General features: G+C 35.9%; 3 protein-coding genes across 4 annotated transcripts; 1 reads left to right on the top strand and 2 right to left on the bottom strand.

Moving 5' to 3' along the window:
- Positions 1 to 822: 822 nt before the first annotated feature.
- Positions 823 to 6,615, top strand: stoml3b (stomatin (EPB72)-like 3b). The gene is made up of 7 exons (XM_079448795.1): positions 823 to 970; positions 3,758 to 3,861; positions 4,408 to 4,480; positions 4,897 to 4,979; positions 5,079 to 5,282; positions 5,365 to 5,499; positions 5,639 to 6,615. Exons 1-7 carry the CDS (start codon positions 922 to 924, stop codon positions 5,828 to 5,830), a joined length of 840 nt encoding a protein of 279 aa, XP_079304921.1. The 5' UTR covers positions 823 to 921; the 3' UTR covers positions 5,831 to 6,615.
- LOC306889635 (lysosomal proton-coupled steroid conjugate and bile acid symporter SLC46A3-like) lies at positions 5,877 to 11,591 on the bottom strand. Of its 2 annotated transcripts, none has more exons than XM_079448794.1 (7): positions 11,330 to 11,591; positions 10,730 to 10,925; positions 8,657 to 9,310; positions 7,923 to 8,169; positions 7,755 to 7,838; positions 7,475 to 7,631; positions 5,877 to 6,462 (listed from the first exon to the last, which is right to left on the bottom strand). In XM_079448794.1, exons 2-7 carry the CDS (start codon positions 10,910 to 10,912, stop codon positions 6,372 to 6,374), a joined length of 1,416 nt encoding a protein of 471 aa, XP_079304920.1. In that variant the 5' UTR covers positions 10,913 to 10,925; positions 11,330 to 11,591; the 3' UTR covers positions 5,877 to 6,371. The 2 variants fall into 2 exon arrangements, with proteins under 2 accessions (XP_079304920.1, XP_079304919.1); XM_079448793.1 differs by having other exon boundaries at positions 10,730 to 10,944; positions 11,330 to 11,545.
- A 1,710-nt stretch (positions 11,592 to 13,301) lies between these two features.
- Positions 13,302 to 20,379, bottom strand: LOC306889320 (lysosomal proton-coupled steroid conjugate and bile acid symporter SLC46A3-like). The gene is made up of 7 exons (XM_079448126.1): positions 20,258 to 20,379; positions 19,632 to 19,846; positions 17,848 to 18,501; positions 16,939 to 17,185; positions 16,771 to 16,854; positions 15,905 to 16,061; positions 13,302 to 13,857 (listed from the first exon to the last, which is right to left on the bottom strand). The coding sequence occupies exons 2-7, from the start codon at positions 19,812 to 19,814 to the stop codon at positions 13,758 to 13,760; spliced, it is 1,425 nt and encodes a 474-aa protein (XP_079304252.1). The 5' UTR covers positions 19,815 to 19,846; positions 20,258 to 20,379; the 3' UTR covers positions 13,302 to 13,757.
- Between the last annotated feature and the right edge of the window lie 4,624 nt (positions 20,380 to 25,003).

Raw genomic sequence — 25,003 nt, 5'->3', positions numbered from 1 at the left:
TAATGTAGTATGACATAAATTCATAAACTGATAAGTAGTGGAAACATGTACACCTCTACACAACTGTAAACCATGCCGTGGTCATGAGACATTGTTTCGACATTGTTTCCACTTGAACCTTGGTTCAGTTTTACTTGTTTAACTGGATTGTGAGACAATGTTGTGAGTCATGAGTGAGGTTCCTACTGTTGATAAAAAACTAAATTAATATTTACATTTACATTGTCATTTAGCAGACGCTTTTATCCAAAGCGACTTACAGATGAGGAAACATTGGAAGCAATTATAACAACATAGGCAACAAAATACATAAGTGCATCAAACTAGTCCATTAAAGCCTAGCACAGTATACAAAGCTAAGAATAGTGAGGTTAGTAATTTTTTTTTAATATGCACAGTATATCTATTATGTAAACACAAATTACAAGTGAAATTTGCTAGCAACACTCAGGCTTTGGGGTCGATCCCCAGGCAAATGAACACACTTATAAAATGTAATGAATGTTAGTTTATTAAGATAAAATCATCTGCCAAATGCTTAAATGTTACGTTCTGGCAGCAGGTTTGCTGATATATTAATTTCAAAACCATTAAAAGGAAGTTACAAAACAATGGTTGCAAATTCCAATCGCATAGATTGAGCTGCAGACTTGATACCTGAACAATGATCTTTTTCTGTATGTAAATGTATAAAGACTAATGGACCAAGATAATGTTTATATGAGAAATCACAACAATCAAACAGCTGTTGTTATCGTGGTTATGTCACAAGACCATGAGTGTCAGTAAATGATCTTCTAATGGTACTTTAGATTAGGCCCCACCCCTGACAGGAAGTGATTTACAAGTACAAATACATCTCCCTTTCTCTCTCACACAATCCACTTCCACACGTCCTGTGTAGCACCACATCGCATAGAAATGGAGTCTGAGATGGAAAGAGGTGCTCAAAGCAAGCAGGATCTAATAAGTAAGATCTCTATTGGCTATTTATTACACACTTTCTGACTACTGATATTTCATTTCATTACTGAACTGAGATCACGAGACTGTCTGAAATGATCTGTTGTGCAATATTTTTATTGTAGTCAATTGTCGGCGCCTGTTATTCGCCGGACCTGTGAGAGGAGAAAGATATGCATACAAATAATATCAAGTTTCCGTTAATGGCTGTTGAAGTTGTCCATAGTGATGGCAGAACTTGTTTGAACAGTATGATAGTCAGATAATGTCAACACAGCAGAATGGAAAAGTAAATGGACCTCCTGGGAAAATCCACTTTAGGCCTTTAATGGTTTCTAATAGTATTTTACAGTAAAACGAAACTATCTAAGAGATTGAAAACAGTAAGGCATACTTATTGTGTGATTGTATGCATCCAATTGTTATTATTAAATTGGTTGAGGGCCTTCAAAGATGAAAAAAATTTAAAATAAAAAGTTAACGTTATTTGCCACTAACTATTATAAGGTGCAACAGGGCTAAAGGCTACATGGGGTAAAAGGCAAATTTGATTTGATCTAATATTTGATGTTTTTCAAAACGTTGTAGATTCAAGCAGTAAATGTAAATCGCAAAATATCGCTTACTTGATATGTTTCAAGATAATGTCTTTTTATTATTTTTTGTTTTGTTCGAGTTAATTGAAGTAATGCATTTTCAATAACTGAAAAATATGTAAAAGTACGATATTTGGGGTAAAAAGCGCCCCTGCTGCTGGGGCAAAAAGCACACTAAACGGACATGATAATAAACAGCTGGCTCACATTTCCATTCCATGTTGACATGACAGATTTAGACGGTAAATATCATAGCAACTTAATGTTGGGAGTCCACCTTAGAGATAATCACCATGGCTGGGTTTCCCGAAACCTTCGTATCACTACGTTGCTCTAAAGAATATATCGCTACCACTGTTAAGGTAAACCTTAAGAATGAGGCGGTGTTAAGAAGGTTTCGGAAAACCCAGCCCATATTTTTAATGAAACCATTTACAATATTATATGAATCATATAATATAAAAAAATCTATTATTATGAGATCTCCAATGCTTTCGAAAAATCTTTACTTTTTAAAATTAATTTATTTTATTTTATATGTATTCATTGTGATATTAACATATTTTGATGACAGTATATTTATTGAACAAAAAGTAGTTCTGTTATCTATCTACATAAACAAAGAAAAGTACAAACTTTGCTAAAGAGATGGTTTTGAACTTAAACTTTATTGAAACCATTATTTTTTATAAGATTTTTAAAACACAAAATCTGATGCTCCATAAATGTTTAATACAAACATACATATCTTTGCTGCAATCATATATACATTATATGTATACACGTGCCTTTAGCCCTGTTGTCAATGTAGGGCAAGTTACTGAAAAAGTAATTAATTACTATATCAACCTTGATTAGTTAAGTGATTCAAGTATAGAAATGAAACGGCTCATTTAATTGAAAAGTAATTACAGTAACTTATTACTTAGTGCACTGCTGTTGTATTTTAACATTTGGACAAAGTTATGTCGAAGAGTTGCCTATTTGATGTCACTATTACACATTGAGTTTGTGCTTGAACAAGAAGCCAATATGCTGTTATAAATGTGTTATATCAAACTATATTGATTAAGTAAAACAAACAATCTTTAATAATACTTTTTTTGAGCGAATAAAGTTGAATTTGCTAAAGTGAGTTAATGCATTGGCTAATAACATTTACATTTACATTTATTCATTTGGCAGACGCTTTTATCCAAAGCGACTTACAAGTAATATTTCTACAACCTTTATTAATCTTAGTTTACGTTAATTTCAGCATTTACTAAAACATTATAAAATCAAATGTTAACACTATTGCACAGTGAGTTAATATGAACAAATGCATTGGCTTCAACTAACACAAAATCCAATTTGCATAACACATGCACCTGATAAATGAAATATAGAAAATGTACCATTTTTATGTGCCAATCTCTGAATGTTAATAAACACGAAAAATGTTTTATCATAAACAGACAATGTGTGCGTGCGATCACAGCCTTACCCATGAAACATACGTGATACTGATATGCTTAAAGTAAACATTTGTGACAATGTGAAACCATTTCACATGTATACACAGTTAAGCCCCACCTCCCTTGACCTCAGGCTCAACACCAGATCTGTTTTTGCTGGACCAAAGGGTGACATCTTTCACTGACAGGGATTAAACTAATCCTAGACTAAAATAAATGCTATAGCCAAAAATAATTTGCACTGCCATATCTTAAAATACATCATTGCTTTTGTGTTGTCACAAATTGCAAACAAGTGATCTTTTTAGTAAGGCATGTTTGCTAAAACATCTCAAATTTCCTGATTAAATTAAGGCCTCATCCTGGTTTAAGAAAATCCCTGTCTGGGAAACCACCCCCTCGTGTTGATCTGAGTTACTGCACCCAATAGTGTTTTTATTGCACAATAGTGTTTTAATAAACACCCTCACGGTTAACATTATGACAAAAAAGTACTTTATTATGACACCAAATTAACAAATAAGAGTGAGGGTAAAAGATAAGATGTGTTTTACAGTCAAGATAAGTCAGTAGAGTCAAGGTGAGTTTAGGCTGTCGCTTAAGAAATAGTTTGGAGAATTGTAGTGCTTTAGTTTATTAAGTACTATAATTCAACTTGAACTTCCTGTTTAAGTTCCCATTTAAATTACTCAACTGAGATTTGTGGTGTTGTGAAAGCGGAACTGTTTTGTGTGTTTTCAGATGAAAATAAAAGGGGTCTAGGCTGTTGCGGGTGGTTCCTTGTGATCATCTCTGCAATATTCTGCATCTTGGTATTTCCAGTCAGCATTTTCATAAGCATCAAGGTATGAAGCCGAATAGGACCTTGTACAATAGTGCAGGAGATAATGTATAAAAAAATGACTGTGAGAAACAAGCTTTAAAAAAAGAAAGTAGTCTGGGCATATTTAATAATTTTATAAAAATATTTTATTTGATATTCTATTGAATAATTGGATCATTTTAATAACATAAACGGAATAAATATAGATAAGTCTAGTACCTTAAAGGGATTTTTTTCATCATTTACACACGCATGCCACACCAAACCCGTCTTTCTTTTTTCTGCAGAACACAAAAGTTATTTCAATGATAACTGAACAAAACCCCATTAACTTTCATTGTAAACTGTAGACAAAATATATTTCTCAAAATATCTTCTTTTGTGTTCCACAGCTTAAAGAGTCATATACAGGTTTGAATTAGATGAAGCTGAATAAATGATGACAAATGTTTTTTTTAAGGTGGTGAACCTTACCTTTAATGTTGGTACCTCTAATCTGGATGTTTTACAAATGAAGGTCAAGACATTTGTTTAAACTGACTACATGTTCTCTGTTATTGTGGTATAGATTGTAAAGGAATATGAACGTGCTGTCATATTTAGACTGGGACGGATAACAGCCAGAAAAGCAAAAGGACCAGGTAAGCAGGAACATTTGGTACGCATCTGGCTTCTCAATTCAAAGATGTATCAGCATAAAAACATCAGCCTGTAATCATATACATTTTTAATGCTTATTGCTGCATATTATCCCATTTTTTATTCTCTTAATTCTCTTAATTTAAAGGCATAATGTTCACATAAAAGTTTTCCCTCAAAACATTTATAATTGTCTTTGTTTTCCCACAGTATGCAGTAAAATTATAAAGTGTCAGACTGCGTATGGTTGTGTAAGACAAAATGAAAAAATGTTTTGACTTGGGACTTGTTCCTTAAGCACTAGGACTGTAGATAACAAGTTAATACCCCTCAGCTCCTTTTCTGTTTGTGAAAAATACTAAATCCAGCAGGATAAACAGATCTTGTATAATAAGTCCTAAACGGTGTCTTCATCTAGGAATCTTCTTCGTCATTCCCTGCACGGACTCCTTCATAAAGGTTGATCTGAGAACCATTTCATTTGACATTCCTCCCCAAGAGGTAAAGAAACCTCACTCATCCAGCATACTTCAGCATCTCTAAAAATGTCCATGCAGTCTTTCATCCTTATCTAAGTATATACATTTTATATCTTTGCAGATCTTGACCAAAGACTCAGTGACAGTCTCTGTGGATGGTGTTGTGTATTTCCGTATAAGCGACCCGATTGCGTCTGTGGCAAACATTAGCAATGCTGATTACTCCACGCGTCTTCTGGCCCAGACCACGTTGAGGAACGTCCTGGGCACCAAGAACCTAGCCGAGGTGCTGTCTGACCGAGAAAGCATCTCCCAAAGCATGCAGGTGAGTACAAAGAGCTGCTGTTATGTATAAAGTGCATGGATGCAGCTTTTCTCATAACATCACTTGTTTCTTCCTGCTGCAGGCGACTCTAGATGAGGCCACAGACTCGTGGGGTATTAAGGTGGAGCGAGTGGAGATTAAAGATGTCAAACTGCCACACCAGCTGCAGAGAGCCATGGCCGCAGAGGCAGAAGCAACCCGTGAAGCCAGAGCAAAGGTGAGCATCAGACAATAATATACACACAGAATATCTGACTTCCACATGCATAAAGAGCTCTGCATTAGTATTACCTACAGTGTAATCATTTATTTATTTATTTATTAAGTAATAATTTATTTGATGGATGATAATGCAGGTGATTGCAGCAGAGGGAGAGATGAATGCATCCAGGGCTCTGAAGGAGGCGTCTCTGGTGATCTCAGAATCTCCATCAGGCCTTCAGTTGAGATACCTTCAAACTCTGAGCACCATCGCAGCCGAGAAGAACTCCACCATTATTTTCCCTCTGCCTATGGACATCATAAGCCACTTTATGCATAAGAAGTGATTGCGGGAACGTTTTATGGATTATAACCGCTCACAATCCAAAATTTGCAGTTTAAGATAATGTATTTGCAACCTTTAAGAATTTGTATAATGTACCATGTTTTATACAGTATATATATATTTCAGTTTTGTAAGTGTTTAACGCATGTTCAACAGGCTTATGGCTTGACCATATAAAAACCAACATGCATATAAATATAATCGATTTCTGAACATAATATGCCAAATACAACATACATTCTTGTTAAAAGCTTGTGTGCAAAATAAAGTCTAAATCATTTACTTATTAATTTACATTTTGAAATGTCCAAACAAGTCAGTTTTTAAATGTCCCAGTCACCTGTGTGAATGAGAATTACTATTAGATAAGTTGCTGTTGAATTGTTCCCTGTTGATGGTCTACATGATCATCATTCAATGAGGTACTGACAAGACAAACTTTACGTCCATAAAATTAAAGTCCATTGGAGTTCTAACGTCTCTATTTAAAGAGCTGATTTCATAGGTGAAAAGTCCCAAACAGGATATTTCCAGTTTCCATCTCACGGTGTAAGCTCAGTGTGATTATCTGGACTTTCTTCTATCAGTATGCTGGATTCTTCATATGCATCCAGACGCAGACACAGAATCACACTGTGGGGAATGATATCTTGTGTTAAAATATATTACAGGGTTGGATATTTAAATAGAATTATACAGACAAAGCAAAAATAACATAATAATACACTGTATGAATTGAATTAAGTGAACTTTACTTAATAAAATTCTCTTCTTTTTAAATCATAATTTGAGTTAAAATAATGGAAAGAATCTTGTCATTCTAAATGCACAAATTATCGAGTGAAATCAACTTAATTTTATCGTTTTAAACCCACTTAAACTTTAATTTAATTCATTATTCTACGGTGGGACTACATGAATTGTAATGTCACTTGTCTGAGTAGTGGATTTAGAGTTCCCAGGACGCTTTGCATGCGACAGCATTAGGATGTGCTTTACAATAAATTGAAAGTTTCCGTTTGTATATTCAAATTTTGTAGTTGACATTCTTCAGAGGAGTGGTGCTTGGGCTTAGGCCATGGGAGATCTCATGATGTGTGTCTTGCTTCACTCAGTGAACAGTAAAGGCGGTACTGTCAATACTGAGGCACCTCTCAGATTGCTTGTACATTATATATGTTAACTTAGTAAATGTAGTAAACACAAAATAATCCAATCCTCAAATGAGTATTTCTTGAATTATTTAAGATTAGCATGTGACGTACTTAAATAATTTAGATAATTTTACTTAATGTTTTCATGGAATATTGCATTAAAATAAGCTTTGAAAGTACTTAAACATATTTTGTGTAATATCGTCACAATAATTTTATTACGTAAATATCATGTGTCATTTTTATAGTGTAATATACAATAATAAATATTATTTGCTGATGTCCTCAAAAAAACTATTCCCCAAAATGTAAAATGTCTGTAAATATTTACTTATTTACTATTCATTTGTCATTGTTTATTCGCTGTAAATTATGACAGAATATTATTTTCTGGGTAAACTATTACATAAAAAATATAATCTAAATATGACAGTTTACATGAAAACAGAATCAGATCTGGTTGAGGTAGGATGCAGAGATTGTGTACTCACCACATCAGGGCAGCTGGTAAGATAGTGAGACCTGCGGCCAGCAGGAAGGTAAACCCAGAGAACCAGGACAGTGTTGCTGCGTAGATGCTGCTGAACATTGTGAATGAAACGCCAATGCTCAGAATCTCCACAAAGCATACACACGCAAACATGGCACCTGTGCACAAAAATACCTTGAAATGAACCTTAACCTTTCAAATCCATCAATCGATTTATTTATTGACTGATGACTCCTGTGATGAAATCAAAAGATCTCTATTAAAGCAATTTAAATGTTTACCTTGTTCAGATCCAGCCACAATTTTGGACATCATGGATCGTAGGACAGGAGTCGGCATGATGGACAGTAGCAACGGCAGTCGCACTACATAAATAAAACATAAAATGTTCCAACCATGCATTTTTTTATCCGTCCTTATTTACTGATTATGCTTAAACTCAGTCTTACCTAAGAACATGAGCAGGGTAGATTTAGCAAACGCTGCCATGATAAGACCGGCTGCCACAGACATCAGGCCCAGCAGAATGATGTAGGCATCATGCAGCCAGCGTGACAGCAGTGCCACACCAGCAAAACTGACCAGGAAGATGGCAGTGGAAAGAGCCGAGCCATAGCCCACCAGCAGCTCACTCCAGCACAGAGGAGTGTTTAATTCATACAAAATAAAGATAAACATGCCACCTTGTAAGGAGAACTGTGGAAAAAAATATTTCGTCATTTCTGTGCCTAAAATATATCTAAATCCTAATCTCTGAGCTACACATAGTTCAAATTTAGCAAAGATTTACAGAATTTAAACCCCCATTGACTTCCATTGTATGGACACAAAACCAGAAATGTTCTCAAAATATTTTCTTTTGTGTTAGGTGTTGAATTTTGAAAGTAAATAAATGATGACATTTATGATGACAGCAAAATCTTCATTTTCAAGTAAACAGTCTCTTTAAAGGTGAATGTGATTTAGAGATGCAGCGATACAAAATGTCTCCATCGATACCGATAGCCAATTATTCCTAGTGATATCTGCCCATACCTGTGCAGATTCTGAAGATTCAATTCATATTTATTAATATATATATGAATATATAAGCAGATTACCGATAGTGTGAAATACAGATTATTAGTCGATATATCAGAACATCTCTAATGTGATTTTCAGTGTTAAAAGCTTCCATGATCACCTTATATGAGGCAAAAGCAGCGAGCAAGAGCAGTAGCATTATGTTCCTCTGCCGCGTGGAAGCTGCAAACAGCAGGTAAACCCCCTGCAGACGGGCAGTCAGCGCTTCAGACCAACGCAGCCGAGGAACTGCAGAAGTGCTGGATGTAGACAGGGGAGAACTTGGAAGAACCAGGGACTCCTTTAAAATCCCCATTACATAGAAAAGGTTCAGGAGATGCAGAAGCATCGCTGTAAGGAAGGGCCAGGTGAAGCCTGCCACTTTAATGTAGAATCCAGTACAAAGAGAAGCTAAACCAGACAGCACCCCGAGAATCATGTCCAGGCGGGCCATTCGGACAGTCTTCTGTCCTTTTGGATCTTCTCCGCAGAGGTCGGCCACGTAAGCGAAACATCCTCCGATCAGAGAGGTGGGTCCTCCCATCAGGCCGGCTAGGAAGGAGGCCGCTAGCAGGTATTTGAGGCTGAGGGAGAATCTAGTGACAACAACATAGCAGAGGGTGAATAGAGTTTCACCCACCAGAGGGGGGACGATGGCCACTTTACGCCCGCAGTGATCACTGTATGAGACCAGGAGCAGAGCGGATATGAGACTGGGGATGATTAAGAAAAGTTCACTCTGGAGGAGGAAAATAGATGTCTCCCTCTGTACTGCCTGTATGGAAGGAGAGGACAACAGAATTTTAGATGGGTGCAAATTAATTGTGGTGTTTTTAGCTTTAAACTAAAACTAAAAAAGTATACATTTTATGTACTTCTTAAAAACATGACCATATATACTACAGTATAATCCTTTTAATATACTTTCCTTATGGAAATATTCTTGAAAATTACAATTAAGTATACTCAACTGACAGAATATAAGTATTTTTTTATGTGGGATACCACAAAATGAGCGTTCCATATTCTGGTGAAGGTAATATGATAAAAAAAAGTATTGTATTTGTATTCCATGATGCATAGTAGTTTTTCAAATGACATCAATCTGTCCGTTCCAATATCGTTTTTCAGTCAAATATATAATAGTTTTAATGCAATATTTTTGACTTATCTTACATTCTTAATTATAGAAAAATTATTCAGCCTTCGATGGTCTCACTGCATCGCAAATACAGCCCACCGGGGGGCTACGGGCTACCATTTGGGCACTGGATTAAAGTGACAGTTCACCTAAAAAAGAAAATCATCATTTACTCACCCTCTTGTCATTTCAAACCCGTATTCACTTTTTTTCTGCAGAACACAGATATTTTGTAAGTCATACAGGTTTGAAATGTCAAGAGGGTGAGTAAATGATGACAGAATTTCAATTTGGGGTGAACTGTCACCAAGCATGCATTACACCTTGCTTGTATACTCAATACTTCAGAGTATGTTCATAAAATAAAATGTATAGAACAAGTGAACTTGTAAGCAACTGTATAAGTTAATTCATTGTAGTTGCAAAAAAGAATATATAAATACACAGATGTTAACTTACTACATAGAATTGAACTTCTCCTACGTATATTTAATAAAATGAGCATTTAGGATTCTTGTTTTTTGAGTGAGTGATCACCAGCACTAACAGGTTAAACATTAAAATCATTTGTGTTTGTTGTAGTTCTTAGTCATGCATATAAAGCTTTGTTGATTTTGAGTGATCTGGAGATACTTGGGGAGCGAAACAGGACAATGTTAATTCTATGGAACATGTAACCTAAAGCAGTTTCACAGTGAGCTCTTAAGAACTGCTTGAAATTTTCATACACACACAAGAACATCAACAGAAGAGTCATGAAATAATTGCTCATTATACTCAATGGTAAACAAATATTACCGGTTCTCCACAACTATAAATATCATCAATGTAAACTATAAAGTGACTGTACAAAGTAAATAGTGACTTCCAGGGTGCCAAACTAGCCTCTATATCAGGCAGCACGACATGAACACATTACAAAATTATCAAGTTTGCCCTTAACACAAAACCTGAGTAAGTGCGCATGATTTCAATTCAACGTTTTAAACACTCTGTTTCTGATTTGTTTTATTTGACTATGTATATGACTGATATGATGGTGGGACATCTCACCTGGTGTATGGACACATTGCTGTGGTTGTTAGAGCAATGGGACAGGCTCTCAGCGGGGTAGGGTGTGCCGCTCAGCTGAAACCACAGTCTCCGGTACACATACTGTTGTAGCAGCGGGTAAGTCATAAACATGGCAAATGCATAAAGGCCAATTACAGGCTCTATCAGAAACACACGACCCATCCCACTGCTTGTTCTGGACCGGGAGAAAGAAACTGGAGGTTTGACATAGGAATACAGTTAATACTATGATATACAGTATATATATAATACGAGAAGTTATAGATTAGTTAAATTCCTTTGCCCTTAGTTTGCAAGATGCCAATACGACGACACATTTTTGAGGTTCCCATTTGACAGACATAATGTAAACCGGCTAGACCGTAGAGCTATTTTCATACACTGCTCATCAAAGACATGGCTCGGTTTAATATACAGTATCATCATTTTGACCCAGAGTAAAGCAGTTAATGTGCAACGAAATTATAACATCATAGCCAGCATAGGATCATTTACAACCCCAACAGCAACAACATTGATGTTTTTCCTTATAATAATAATCATTAGTTGCATATGTCGAGGAGCTTTATGGATTCTTACCTGAAGATTATGGTGCGATATGTCTTTCCATATTTAAGGTGTGAATTCTTGCCCTGTTAAAATCCACTCAAACAGGATGCTAAGCCATTGCATCTTAAGTTTCACAACACTTGCCTCAGGATGTGAGAATCTATTCAAGGATTTATTTCCTGTGAAATGACGTCTTCCACATCTTACATTCTTAATCAGACTATATACTCTGTTTGTCAAGACTGCAAATCTTCTAAGGAACACACCCTCAGGTGGAACATATTGCATACGTGTGTGTTTGTGTGGCAAAGAGAGAAAGAGAGAGAGTGAGAGGTGGAGCCAAAGGGAGTTGGTATCCCAATACAAACAAAAAATAAATCCCACACTTACATTTAGGCATTTGGCAGACGCTTAAAAGGGACTTACATTGCATTATCCTATACATTTATACATAGGTATCTACATAGATATCTACATGGGATCGAACCCACAACCTTGCGTTGTTAAAGCAAAGCTCTTACCACTGAGCTACAGAAGAAATGCTGTCCCCAAGGGTTTGTTTTGATTTTTAAACTAAAATAAAAATTACTTAAAAACATAACCATGCAATATAATCCTTTTAATATACTTCACTCATGGAAATATAGTTGAAAATGACACATAAGTATACTCAATTTGTACTGACAGAATATAAGTATATTTTTATGTGGGCTACCACGAAATAAGTTTTCCATAAGGTAATATGATAATAAATGTATTGTATTTGTAATCCATGATGCACAGTAGTTCTTCAAATGACATCAATCTGTCAGTTCCAATATCGTTTTTCAGCCAAATATATAATAGTATATTATATAATTATAATTTAAACTTTTGGATTTAGCCTACCATGGTATCACTGCAACGCGAATACAGCCCACCAGGGGGCTACGGGCTACCGTTTGGGAACTGGATATGAGTTCACCCAAAAATGGAAATTCTGCCATCATTTACTCACCCTCTTGTCATTTCAAATCTGTATTTAATTTCTTCCTTCTGAAGAACACAATAGAAATTTTGAAAGTCATAAAGGTTTGAAATGACAACAGGGTGAGTAAATGATGGCAGAATTTCCATTTTTGGGTGAACTGTCACTAAGCATTTAATATGCATTACACCTTGCTTGTAGTTCAATACTTCTGAGTTATTTTCATAAAATGTACAATTGAACTAGTGAGCTACTGTATAAGTTCACTTGTTGTAGTTGCAAAAACTTAGTTGTAAACTCATTGTAAGTATATAACTGTTTAAAAACTAAATGGCAAATTGAATTTCAAGTACACTGTCAAAATGGATAAAAAATTGCCACTACATTTTCCATTAATGCTAAAATGTAATTTGATGCAGTGCAAAATGTAAAACACAGGTAAAATAACAGTAAAAGTGAATACTGATTATTCTTTCATATTATGCCCTATTATAATTATTTTAGTGTAATATTGAAATATTGCACTTTCAAGTAATACACTGATGTTAACTTGCTACATAGAATTGACATTCACCTAAGTATATTTAATAAAATGAGCATTAACGATTCTTGTTTTTTGTGTGAGTGATCACCAGCACTAACAGGTTAAACATTAAAATCATTTGTGTTTGTTGTAGTTCTTAGTCATGCATATAAAGCTTTGTTGATTTTGAGTGATCTGGAGATACTTGGGGAGCGAAACAGGACAATGTTAATTCTATGGAACATGTAACCTAAAGCAGTTTCAAAGTGAGCTCTTAAGAACTGCTTGAAATTTTTATACACACACACAAAGTAACAAATATTTGGTTCTCCGCAACTATACTGTAAATATCATCAATGTAAACTATAAAGTGACTGTGACTTCCAGGGAAATATTCCAGTTTGGAGTTCAGGAGATTGTCTTGACCAGGACCACAGCCCTAAATGCATTGAAGCAACTGCCATGTGATTGGTTGATTAGATAATTGCATTAATGGGAAATTGAACAGGTGTACCTAATAATCCTTTAGGCGAGTGTATATATATTTCAGTTTTGTAAGTGTGTTCAAAAGGCTTAAGGAAACTTGAACATCTAAAATCAAACATGCATAAATATAATAGATTTCTTAACATAATATTCCAGAATACAACATTCAAATGTTAATGTTACATTCTTGTTAAAAGCTTGTGTACAAAATAAAATCATTTACTTTTTAATTTACATTTTGAAATGTCCAAACAAGTCAGTTTTTAAATGTCCCAGTCACCTGTGTGAATGAGAATTACTATTAGATAAGTTGCTGTTGAATTGTTCCCTGTTGATGGTCTACATGATCATCATTCAATGAGGTACTGAAAAGACAAACTTTACGTCCATAAAATTAAAGTCCATTGGAGTTCTAACGTCTCTATTTAAAGAGCTGATTTCATAGGTGAAAAGTGCCAAACAGGATATTTCCAGTTTCCATCTCACGGTGGAAGCTCAAAGATTTGAGTGTGATTATCTGCACTTTCTTCTATAAGTATCTTGGATTCTTCATATGCATCCAGACGCAGACACAGAATCACACTGTGGGGAATGTTACGGTATTTTATGTTAAAATATATGGACATTGGACACAGACAAAGCAAAAATAACAAAATAATACACTATAAAAAATGATTCTGTCGCATTGGATTTCTTGAATTGAATAAAATTATGTTCTTGTTTCTAAATCAAAATTTGAGTTAAAATCATGGAAAGAATTTTGTCATTCTAAATGCATTAATTATTCTATGGTGACCAGCGCCGTGCACAGAACTTTTGAGGGGCATGTGCTGAAACTAAAAAGGGCACCCCCCCCCTTTTTATTGGTCACATCTTAATGACAAATGAAATCAAACAAAATAGTAGTCACAAAAACTTTAGATTTATCAACCATTAATACCATGTAGTCTAACAGGCAGAAATTAAATGAGGTTCTCAGATACTTTACAGTCTTCAATGCTAAATTCCAAATTAAATACAGAAGAATTGTCATTAAGCTACAAAATATGTTCTTAGATTAATATTAGTCAAAGGAGTCGCATCAGCAGGTTTAAGAATGCGGCCTCTTTAATGCTATTCACACCAAATGCGAATTAAGCGATTTGCGCGAGTAAAATACAAAGTCGTGAATAGACGCGAATTCGCGGTCAGCGATGCAAATGACGAGAATCGGGCTGCGTGATAGAAAATTGTCTTTGCAAGTCGAACATTTTCAACTCGAACGAGAAATTCACGCGAAGTGCTCATTGACACATAGGCTACTGGATGATGAGTCTGGACGCATGAAGACACCACCTGTCACACGATGTTTCTAGCATCACTCACGCGAAAATAAAAGACTTTTCCTGCGAGTAATAAGGAGCGGGAGCGCGATTATTCGCGTTTGGTGTGAACACAGTGTATGAGCTGACGGTCTGCGTAGAATTGACAAGTTCCCCATTGTGCTTTGTACTTAAAAAAATACTTAACAAAATGTGCGCAAGTAATCTTGTGTGTTTTTGTTCATTCAAGCACGAAAGAGAACGTAATACGGGTCGCTGTCGGACACATTCTGACAGAGATTCAGTGAAGCAACCCGTGTATACACCAAACGTTTTGCCACGTCACACAGCTAGAAGCTGTCTCGATACTGTACGTATCAAACCAATCATTTAAAATCGCGTCTAAATGATTTAAATGCTTTTACATGAATAAGAGCATGATTGTATAATGTAACGCTAGACAAAGGATGACAGAACATATTTAGGCCTATGCGTTATCTGGGAAAGCCATCACATGGTGAAATTATAACGTGTATGTTCTTTGAGGACTATTTGTTCACCCTTGCCTGAAGGGGTTGCCCTCCCTGAACCTCTTGCCAGGCACCTACAGAATAGTGGATCGCACCCACATATGGACTCTGTTCGTTCCAGGCCTGTAGAGGTCAACATTGAGGGAATGTGCTGTGCAAAGGTTGAGCCCTATCTTTGCACGTGTCTGTATGCGACAGCATTAGGAGAGTGCTATTTTATGTGCTTTAGAAAAAGTTTTTTTTTTTGAGTTTTCTAGTTACAATTTTTCAGAGGAGTGGTGCTTGGGTTTAGGCTATGGGAGATCTCATGATGTGTGTTACATTTCACTCAGTAAACAGTAATATTGGTAATGCAAATACTGAGGCAACTCTCAGCTTGCTTGTACATCATATGTTAACTATAATAAATGTTATAGAAGTAAAAATAAATGAGTCTAATGCTCAAATTAGTATTTCTTGATTTGAAGTTTAGCATGTGACGTGCTTAAATAGTTTAGGTAATTTTACTTAAAAAATAGCACTTAAAAATATTTTGTGTAATATCGTCACAATAATTTTATTAAGTTTTGAACATGCAGGACTGAATGAAAAGTCCAACAGTAACTATCACGTGTCATTTTACAGCAAATATACATTAATGACTATTATTGGATGTTTTCTTATAAACAATTCACATAAATAGAAATGTCTTTAAATATTTACTTATTTACTATTCATTTGTCATTGTTTATTCACTGTTAATAATGACACAATATTTTTTTCTGGGTAACCTATTATATAAATAGATTGTGTACTCACCACATCAGGGCAGCTGGTATGATAGTGAGACCTGCGGCCAGCAGGAAGGTAAACCCAGAGAACCAGGACAGTGTTGCTGCGTAGATGCTGCTGAACATTGCGAATGAAACGCCAACGCTCAGAATCTCCACAAAGGAAACACATGCAAACATGGCACCTGTGCACAAAAATACCTCGAAATGAACCTAAACCATACAAATCCATCAATAATACAGAGTACCTATGGTACCTAAGGAAATACATTTTACAATGTCCAGATTTATTTATTGACGGATGTCATGATTCCGCCATCATGTCATGTTTATTCTTGGTCTTGCAGCGGAGTCATGGCATAGCCCTAGGTTTTGTGTGAGAAAGACATGGCTTTGTTTTGATTCTGACTTGCCATGTGCTTTCTCGTGTCTCGTCAGTGTTTCCCGCCCTTCTGTCTCGTTAACTTTCCCTGAGTGTTTCAGTACCCACACCTGCCCATTGTTATCTCCTTTGTTAGTCTCCCTATAAAATGCCCTCTTGTCTATTATCTTGTGCTCGTTCGTTATACTTGTATGCTGTTCATGTTTCCTGCACCGTATGTAAAGTTCTTTGGTCTTGGCATGTTCTGGTCTGCGTAATGTTATATTACCTAGTGTTTGGTTATTTTTGCCCCCCATGTGGGAAGTGATTGTTTTCAGTTTTGTATTCTAGTTTATTTAGTGTTTGTCCCCATTGTGGGTGTTTGTTTTGTTATTTATTATTAAAATTCTTGTGTTAACCCCTTCATCCCCGTGTCTGCCTGCACTTGGGTTCTCTCCTGTCCTAATTCATGACAACGGATGACTCCTGTGATGAAATCAAAAGATCTCTATTAAAGCTATTTAAATGTTTACCTTGTTCAGATCCAGCCACTGTTTTGGACATCATGGATCGTAGGACAGGAGTCGGCATGATGGACAGTAGCAACGGCAGTCGCACTACATAAATTAAACATAAAATGTTCCAACCATGCATTTTTTTATCCGTCCTTATTTACTGATTATGCTTAAACTCAGTCTTACCTAAGAACATGAGCAGGGTAGATTTAGCAAACGCTGCCATGATAAGACCGGCTGCCACAGACATCAGGCCCAGCAGAATGATGTAGGCATCACGCAGCCAGCGTGACAGCAGTGCCACACCAGCAAAACTGACCAGGAAGATGGCAGTGGAAAGAGCCGAGCCATAGCCCACCAGCAGCTCACTCCAGCACAGAGGCGTGTTTAATTCATACAAGATAGAGATAAACGCACCACCTTGTAAGGAGAACTGTGGAAAATTTAAATTTCATCATCTCTGTGCCTAAAATATATCTAAATAGTAATCCCTAGTCTCTGAGCTACACATACAGTAGTTCAAATTTCAAAGTTCAAAGCACATTCTTTATCGATATTTCACTCGTACTGCATTGCAGGACACTATGGGGAACCAAATACAATCCCGCCATGCTATAAGAGGAACGATAACTCAAGACCACCCCGGAACAAGTTTTTGGGGCAAAGCATAAGCAGGGAAGCCCTCCGGAGCGGACAGGGCCAAGCTAAGATGTCGCTGTGTACCGTAATTGTCCCAACGACAGTGTTTAAAGTTAAACCATTGGTTTAAAGTTTTACTTTTCACAATACTATGGCCGTAAATAAATGATGACATTTATGATGACAGCAAAATCTTCATTTTCAAGTAAACAGTCTCTTTAAAGGTGAATGTGATTTAGAGATGCAGCGATACAAAATGTCTCCATCGATACCGATAGCCAATTATTCCTAGTGATATCTGCCCATACCTGTGCAGATTATGAAGATTCAATTCATATTTATTAATATATATATGAATATATAAGCAGATTACCGATAGTGTGAAATACAGATTATTAGTCGATATATCAGAACATCTCTAATGTGATTTTCAGTGTTGAAAGCTTCCATGATCACCTTATATGAGGCAAAAGCAGCGAGCAAGAGCAGTAGCATTATGTTCCTCTGCCGCGTGGAAGCTGCAAACAGCAGGTAAACCCCCTGCAGACGGGCAGTCAGCGCTTCAGACCAACGCAGCCGAGGAACTGCAGAAGTGCTGGATGTAGACAGGGGAGAACTTGGAAGAACCAGGGACTCCTTTAAAATCCCCATTACATAGAAAAGGTTCAGGAGATGCAGAAGCATCGCTGTAAGGAAGGGCCAGGTGAAGCCTGCCACTTTAATGTAGAATCCAGTACAAAGAGAAGCTAAACCAGACAGCACCCCAAGAATCATGTCCAGGCGGGCCATTCGGACAGTCTTCTGTCCTTTTGGATCTTCTCCGCAGAGGTCGGCCACGTAAGCGAAACATCCTCCGATCAGAGAGGTGGGTCCTCCCATCAGGCCGGCTAGGAAGGAGGCCGCTAGCAGGTATTTGAGGCTGAGGGAGAATCTAGTGACAACAACATAGCAGAGGGTGAATAGAGTTTCACCCACCAGAGGGGGAACGATGGCCACTTTACGCCCGCAGTGATCACTGTATGAGACCAGGAGCAGAGCGGATATGAGACTGGGGATGATTAAGAAAAGTTCACTCTGGAGGAGGAAAATAGATGTCTCCCTCTGTACTGCCTGTATGGGAGGAGAGGACAACAGAATTTTAGATGGGTGCAAATTAATTTTGGTGTTTAATAAAAAGTATACATTTTATGTACTTCTTAAAAACATAACCATACTACAATAGAATAATTTAATATAATTCAACTTGAACTAATAATAACTAAATAATTCATACTTGAAAATTACACTTAAGTATTATTTCATAAAATAAAATAGAACAAGTAAACTAGTGAGCTACTGTATAAGTTCACTTGTTGTAGTTGCAAAAACTTAGTTGTAAACTCATTGTAAGTATATAACTGTTACATTTAAAAGCTAAATGGCAAATTTAATCCTAAATACACTGTAAAATAAATCCTGTAAAAAACGGATAACAAATTGCCACTTCATTTTCCTTTATTTTACGCACAATTCCATTAATGCTAAAATGTAATTTAATGCAGTGTAAAATGTAAAACACTGGTAAAATAACAGTTAAGTGAATACTGATTATTCCTTTATATTAAAACAGTATATTGCTATATTTTTACGGATTTATATTTATGTAATATTGAAATATTGCACTTTCAAGTAATACACTGATGTTAACTTGCTACATAGAATTGAACTTCTCCTACGTATATTTAATAAAATGAGCATTAAGGATTCTTGTTTTTTGTGTGAGTGATCACCAGCACTAACAGGTTAAACATTAAAATCGTTTGTGTTTGTTGTAGTTCTAGTCATGCATATAAAGCTTTGTTGATTTTGAGTGATCTGGAGATACTTGGGGAGCGAAACAGGACAATGTTAATTCTATGGAACATGTAACCTAAAGCAGTTTCAAAGTGAGCTCTTAAGAACTGCTTGGAATTTTCATACACACACAAAGTAACAAATATTTGGTTCTCCGCAACTATACTGTAAATATCATCAATGTAAACTATAAAGTGACTGTACAAAGTAAATAGTGACTTCCAGGGTGCCAAACTAGCCTCTATATCAGGCAGCACGACATGAACACATTACAAAATTATCAAGTTTGCCCTTAACACAAAACCTGAGTAAGTGCGCATGACTTCAATTCAACGTTTTAAACACTCTGTTTCTGATTTGTTTTATTTGACTATGTATATGACTGATATGATGGTGGGACATCTCACCTGGTGTATGGACACATTGCTGTGGTTGTTAGAGCAATGGGACAGGCTCTCAGCGGGGTAGGGTGTGCCGCTCAGCTGAAACCACAGTCTCCGGTACACATACTGTTGTAGCAGCGGGTAAGTCATAAACATGGCAAATGCATAAAGGCCAATTACAGGCTCTATCAGAAACACACGACCCATCCCACTGCTTGTTCTGGACCGGGAGAAAGAAACTGGAGGAGGGAAATGAGAATGAATGTTGATGGACTAAGTTTGACATAGGAATACAGTTAATAATATGATATCTCTCTCTCTCTATATATAATACAAGAAGTTATAGATTAGTTAAATGCCTTTGCAAGATGCCAATCCAACGTAAAATTTTTGAGGTTCCCATTTGACAGACATAATGTAAACCGGCTAGACTGTAGAGCTATTTTCATATACTGCTCATCAAAGACATGGCTCAGTTTAATATACTGTATCATCATTTTGACCCAGAGTAAAGCAGTTAATGTGCAACGAAATTATAACATCATAGCCAGCATAGGATCATTTACAACCCCAAAACCAACAACATTAATGTTATCCATTGTAATAATAATCATTAGTTGCATATGTCGAGGAGCTTTATGGATTCTTACCTGAAGATTATGGTGCAATTTGTCTTTCCACATTTAAGGTGTGAATTCTTGTCCTGTTAAAATCCACTCAAAAAGGATGCAGACCAAACCAATGCTTCTTAAACCCCTTAGCTGTTGGTCCCCTTTGAGGGTGGAGCTTAATGGTTTAACTGGAACGCTTTTGTTTGTTTTAAAGAAGACATTCTGTAGTTTATTTTAGAGGTGTTGGAAGTTTAGATTATTAAATTAATAAAAAATAATTCTTTTTTACTAAAACACCATTCCTTTCATTTATAACAGCCAGAAAATAAATGCCAGACTTCTAACAAAGTTGTGTTTCAAATTTCAAGCTGATATAATAAACCATAAAAAGAATTACCGCTTTACCACAAATGGTCAATAGGTGCATTGAATGCTCCATTGGTTTGCTGCATACTCTTTTACAAATTATTAAATTACTGCCCCTACACAAGTTTTTGTTAAAAAAAAATGATATATAAAAGGACACTCTTAGAGCTTTCCAGTATAGGTTGCTGAGATTTCTTGTAAAGTTTTATAATAGAATTTTGAAGTTATGAATATAACGTTCAGATTCACAACAATTGATCTGAAATCTACAGTCCGAGAGCTTTCCAGTGATATGTAGTTTGTCAATATTTATTTAGTTTTATAGGGGAATATTATCATTTTTCTTTGTAACACTTTTTGCCAACTTGTCATACAGGTGACATTTCAATTAACACTTTTACTACGTTTATACTATCATAAAACCAACAAAGGATTGGAAAACTAGAGACTTAGCTTTCCAAGGATATATAGATTGTCAGGTTTCTGGCATAGAAAATTAGCATTTAAAGGGAACGAAAGGTTGAGATGTACCACTCGTAGGACACTGACAGCTTTAAGTTCCAGGATGTGAGAATCTATTTGAGCATTTATTTCCTGTGAAATGACGTCTTCCACATCTTACATTCTTAATCAGACTATATACTCTGTTTGTCAAGACTGCAAATCTTCCAAGGAACACACCCTCAGGTGGAACATATTGCATACGTGTGTGTTTGTGTGGCAAAGAGAGAAAGAGAGAGAGTGAGAGGTGGAGCCAAAGGGAGTTGAATAGGTATCCCTACAAACAAACATCAAACACTCACTTCAAAAACTTTCGTATTTTACAATTTTAAAAATAAAATAGGGCTTTTACCAATTTATTTTATGCTGTCCCCAAGGGCTTGTCCTGTTTTGCTCACCATAAATTTGTGTCACGAATATGAAAAAGAAGGTACACAGGAACCAAAACCCCATTTCACAGATCAAAAATGATCACAAACACCCACATTAATGAATGAATACACGAAGGAATTTCTTTTCTCTTGAAAGGTTTTTAATATCCATTCCCACTCCCCAAAGTGAATACAAATGTGCTATATATATATAAATTCTTTCCATTCCTTAGTATTATATTCTCTATGCTACAGTTACAGCATCACAAGGTTGAAAACATACAAAGCAGGGAAGAGATGATCTGCCAAGACAAACATGCATCGATTACTGTGCACTACAACACAATAAACACTAGCTTACAAGCGACTGTAAATCCAGTCAAAAGACATAATAAAGTCAACTTTTAGTAAATAGATGAACGGACAAATTTCATTCAGTACGACAAGTAACTCCAACCACTCCTATCTGTTTACATTGACTGTGTCAGTATTCAGGGATAGGTTGACATTCAGTAGTTTAATAGTTAAATGTCCACAGGACAAAAAGGTCAGTGCAGTCTCGCCACCTGATTCATTAACATGTTAATAACATCTGTGATCTAATCCTATAGTGATATACTGGTCTTGAGGGCCATAAAAAGAACTGGAAACCAATAAGCTCTCAGGACTTTTTTACAAGTGAAATAAACACTAACTATTTAGTGTTGTAACTGTAGATTTGTTAACATTGACAGTGTGTCATAGCAGGTGCAGTATTGAAATCTGAGCAATAAATTGAACTTGCTGAGGTTTTGGTTAAGACATAAACATAAAAAGAATACAAGGGACTGCAGAATGCTGGATTTATGTTTAAAAAATAAAAAAAATAATCAAAATTTTTCGTTTTTAAAAAATATTTGTGTTTAAGTTATTCTAAGAAACATTTACATTTTTTGTTTACACAATTGTTTGTATTATCTGTTATATTAGAAGCATATTCACTGTTTGTAAGAACGCAGTGATGTGAACCATTTTTGCCACTTTGCACTATAAATGAAGGCACATCCCTAAATCATTTCCATATGGTAAGTCAGTAGTTTTAAAACATTGTTCAATTTCAGACTAGCAAATGTTTTTTTTATTGTTAAAACTTTCAGGTATAAACTAGAAACTCTTCCTAAAGTTTAAAAAAAGCTTCAAAAGATTAAAAAATATGAGGAACTGGAATATTCTAATGTTTTTGTGCTTGAAACATCCAGAAAACTCTTTAGTTTGTGTGCAAGAGTAGCAAAAAGGGAACGCTGATAACACAGATGAGCCATTTGTATCACAGTGACCGAGCAAACTAAATGCGAAATGTTAATTGTAAAGCTACATAATTGTATTATGCCTTAGAACTACAAACTTAAATCACAGTAATAATATTAATACAACAACTTTTCAGTTCTGTAGCAAATTAAGAAAACTAGCAACTTAAAATAAATAAACTCGGCATGTGGACTGCAGACAGCACTTTTTTTGTTGATAGCTGGTCTTATATAGCAGATTATTGTACATCTGTGTACGATACCCTGTACAAGCACCAACTGATAATACTATAGAAAAAACATTATCAGTAAAGAGTTTACAAAATTTCTCCTTTAAGATATTTGTATCAAAAGATTAGAAGGTTGAGCATTGAAAGATGTATCAATTGTAAAAACAAACACAAAATCCAATTTTCCAAAAATTAAACAAAAGACAGCTTTGCTTTGAAATATCAAAACCCACTTTGCAATAGGAATGTCTTTATGCTATTTCAAATATTTAAGTATTTAGAAAATGAAAACTGCCTTCGAGACAGCGTTAAACAATTTCCCTGAACTTTATCGCACATCATTTAAAGAGACGGTTACATTCCTTTCTAGTTAATCCAAATACAGAAAACTTTCTCTAGGTTATGCTACACTCTATAGAGGTAATACAAGGGTTTACCAGCATTACTATAAAGATAGCTTAAATTACTCCAAGGATACTAACTGTTATATTTCACATTCCGTAAAACCATTTCACCCCTGGGAGGATCTCTTACAGGTATAACTTGAGGTGTTATTAGTAGAATCTTGTCTATGGAGTACCTTAGAGATGAAGTACAAAACTATTCTATAAAGAAAATCTTTACAAATTAAAACAAAATTTGTTACTTTTTAAGCCAAAATACAACTGGCAAAAGTAAAAAGCTAATGTGAGGCTATAAACAGACTACACTAAGGTCGCTCGATATCAACGTCATCACCACCAAGCCTCCGACAACTTTTGTGCTCCTGACAAAACGTGCTCCTGTTAAGTAACTATTCTGTGAATGAATCCCCATTCATTTTGTTGTTGATTTGTGCCCATGTTGCATTATTTGTGAGACTTAATGTGTATGCTCAATTACACCTAACATCCCCACCAAAGGAAGTAGTTGCTTTTAGAAATTTGTTAGCAACCGCATTTTAAAGACACCGTTTGATCCGACAGATACAGGCAGACATAGAGGGGATGGGGATGGAGGTGGGTGTTGAGTGGGGCGCGATTAAGCAGCTGATAAGGAGCTAAGAAAGGCAACTTACATAGGACGCAGTCTAGTATTTGTTGTATGACTATTGGTTAACGTTGATTAGCTGCACCTGATGTGATTGGCTGATGCAAGCTTCACTCACGTGACCTACCCAAACTGACGCTACGCTTGATAAAAATCAGGCAACTGGTGTGTTTTATGTCATAGATTAAACGTGAAAATGTTAACCACAGATCTGCAATTTACTAAAAACGCATACAAAAAAAAAACATTGACTTTAGGGGGATGGAACAGGAAGTGCTAAAATGCTAACTCGCCTCTGGGGTTTGCATAGAAAAATACGTCATCTCTGAGGTACTCAATTAGTTAAATAATTTTCTTAAACATTTAGAGGTGGAAGCTATCATTCCCACGAGTCCGAGTATCTACACTAACATGAGAACTATCCTAGGTTTCACATTAAGAATGGAAGACTCACATGCACATCAAGTAGCAAAATGTCCATTATGATAAATAAATAATAAAAAGTATGACAACAATTTACATAATTTCCTGTAGTCAGTACTTTTACATTTTCTACATCTCCCCGTTCTGTTTCATAAGTCATGCACCAGTGGCTTGAATTACAGTTGTTTGAAACATTCTGGATTACACCTTTAGGAAAACTGGGAGAATCATGAAATAAGAAGACTGTCCTATACCACAAGATAAGAAAATGCTGGTGCATTTATCTGTCGGAAGAAGGTTGAACAGAAACTTAAAGTGCTTTTGGTTGTATTAGAGTTCTCATGTACCATTCAGGAGAACGTACAGACATTTGTGTTGGAGTTCAACAGCATGTTGTAGAATCGTAATGTCACATCTAATGCCGTGTAGAACAATAGTCCTGTATTCACCTCAGCACATTTATTTTTGACCATCAGCTCTTTCGTTCTGATGCTACGGGTTTACAAGTTCAATCACCAGAGACGAAGAGACGTGTCGTGCGGCTCGCGTCAAACGCAGAAGTAAACGAGATCAGTGAGG

The sequence above is a fragment of the Barbatula barbatula genome, assembly GCF_947034865.1.
Source record: "Barbatula barbatula genome assembly, chromosome: 24".
Taxonomy (NCBI): domain Eukaryota; kingdom Metazoa; phylum Chordata; class Actinopteri; order Cypriniformes; family Nemacheilidae; genus Barbatula; species Barbatula barbatula.
The sequence above is the reverse complement of the archived record's forward strand: the minus strand, read 5'-3'. Positions and strand labels throughout refer to the sequence as shown.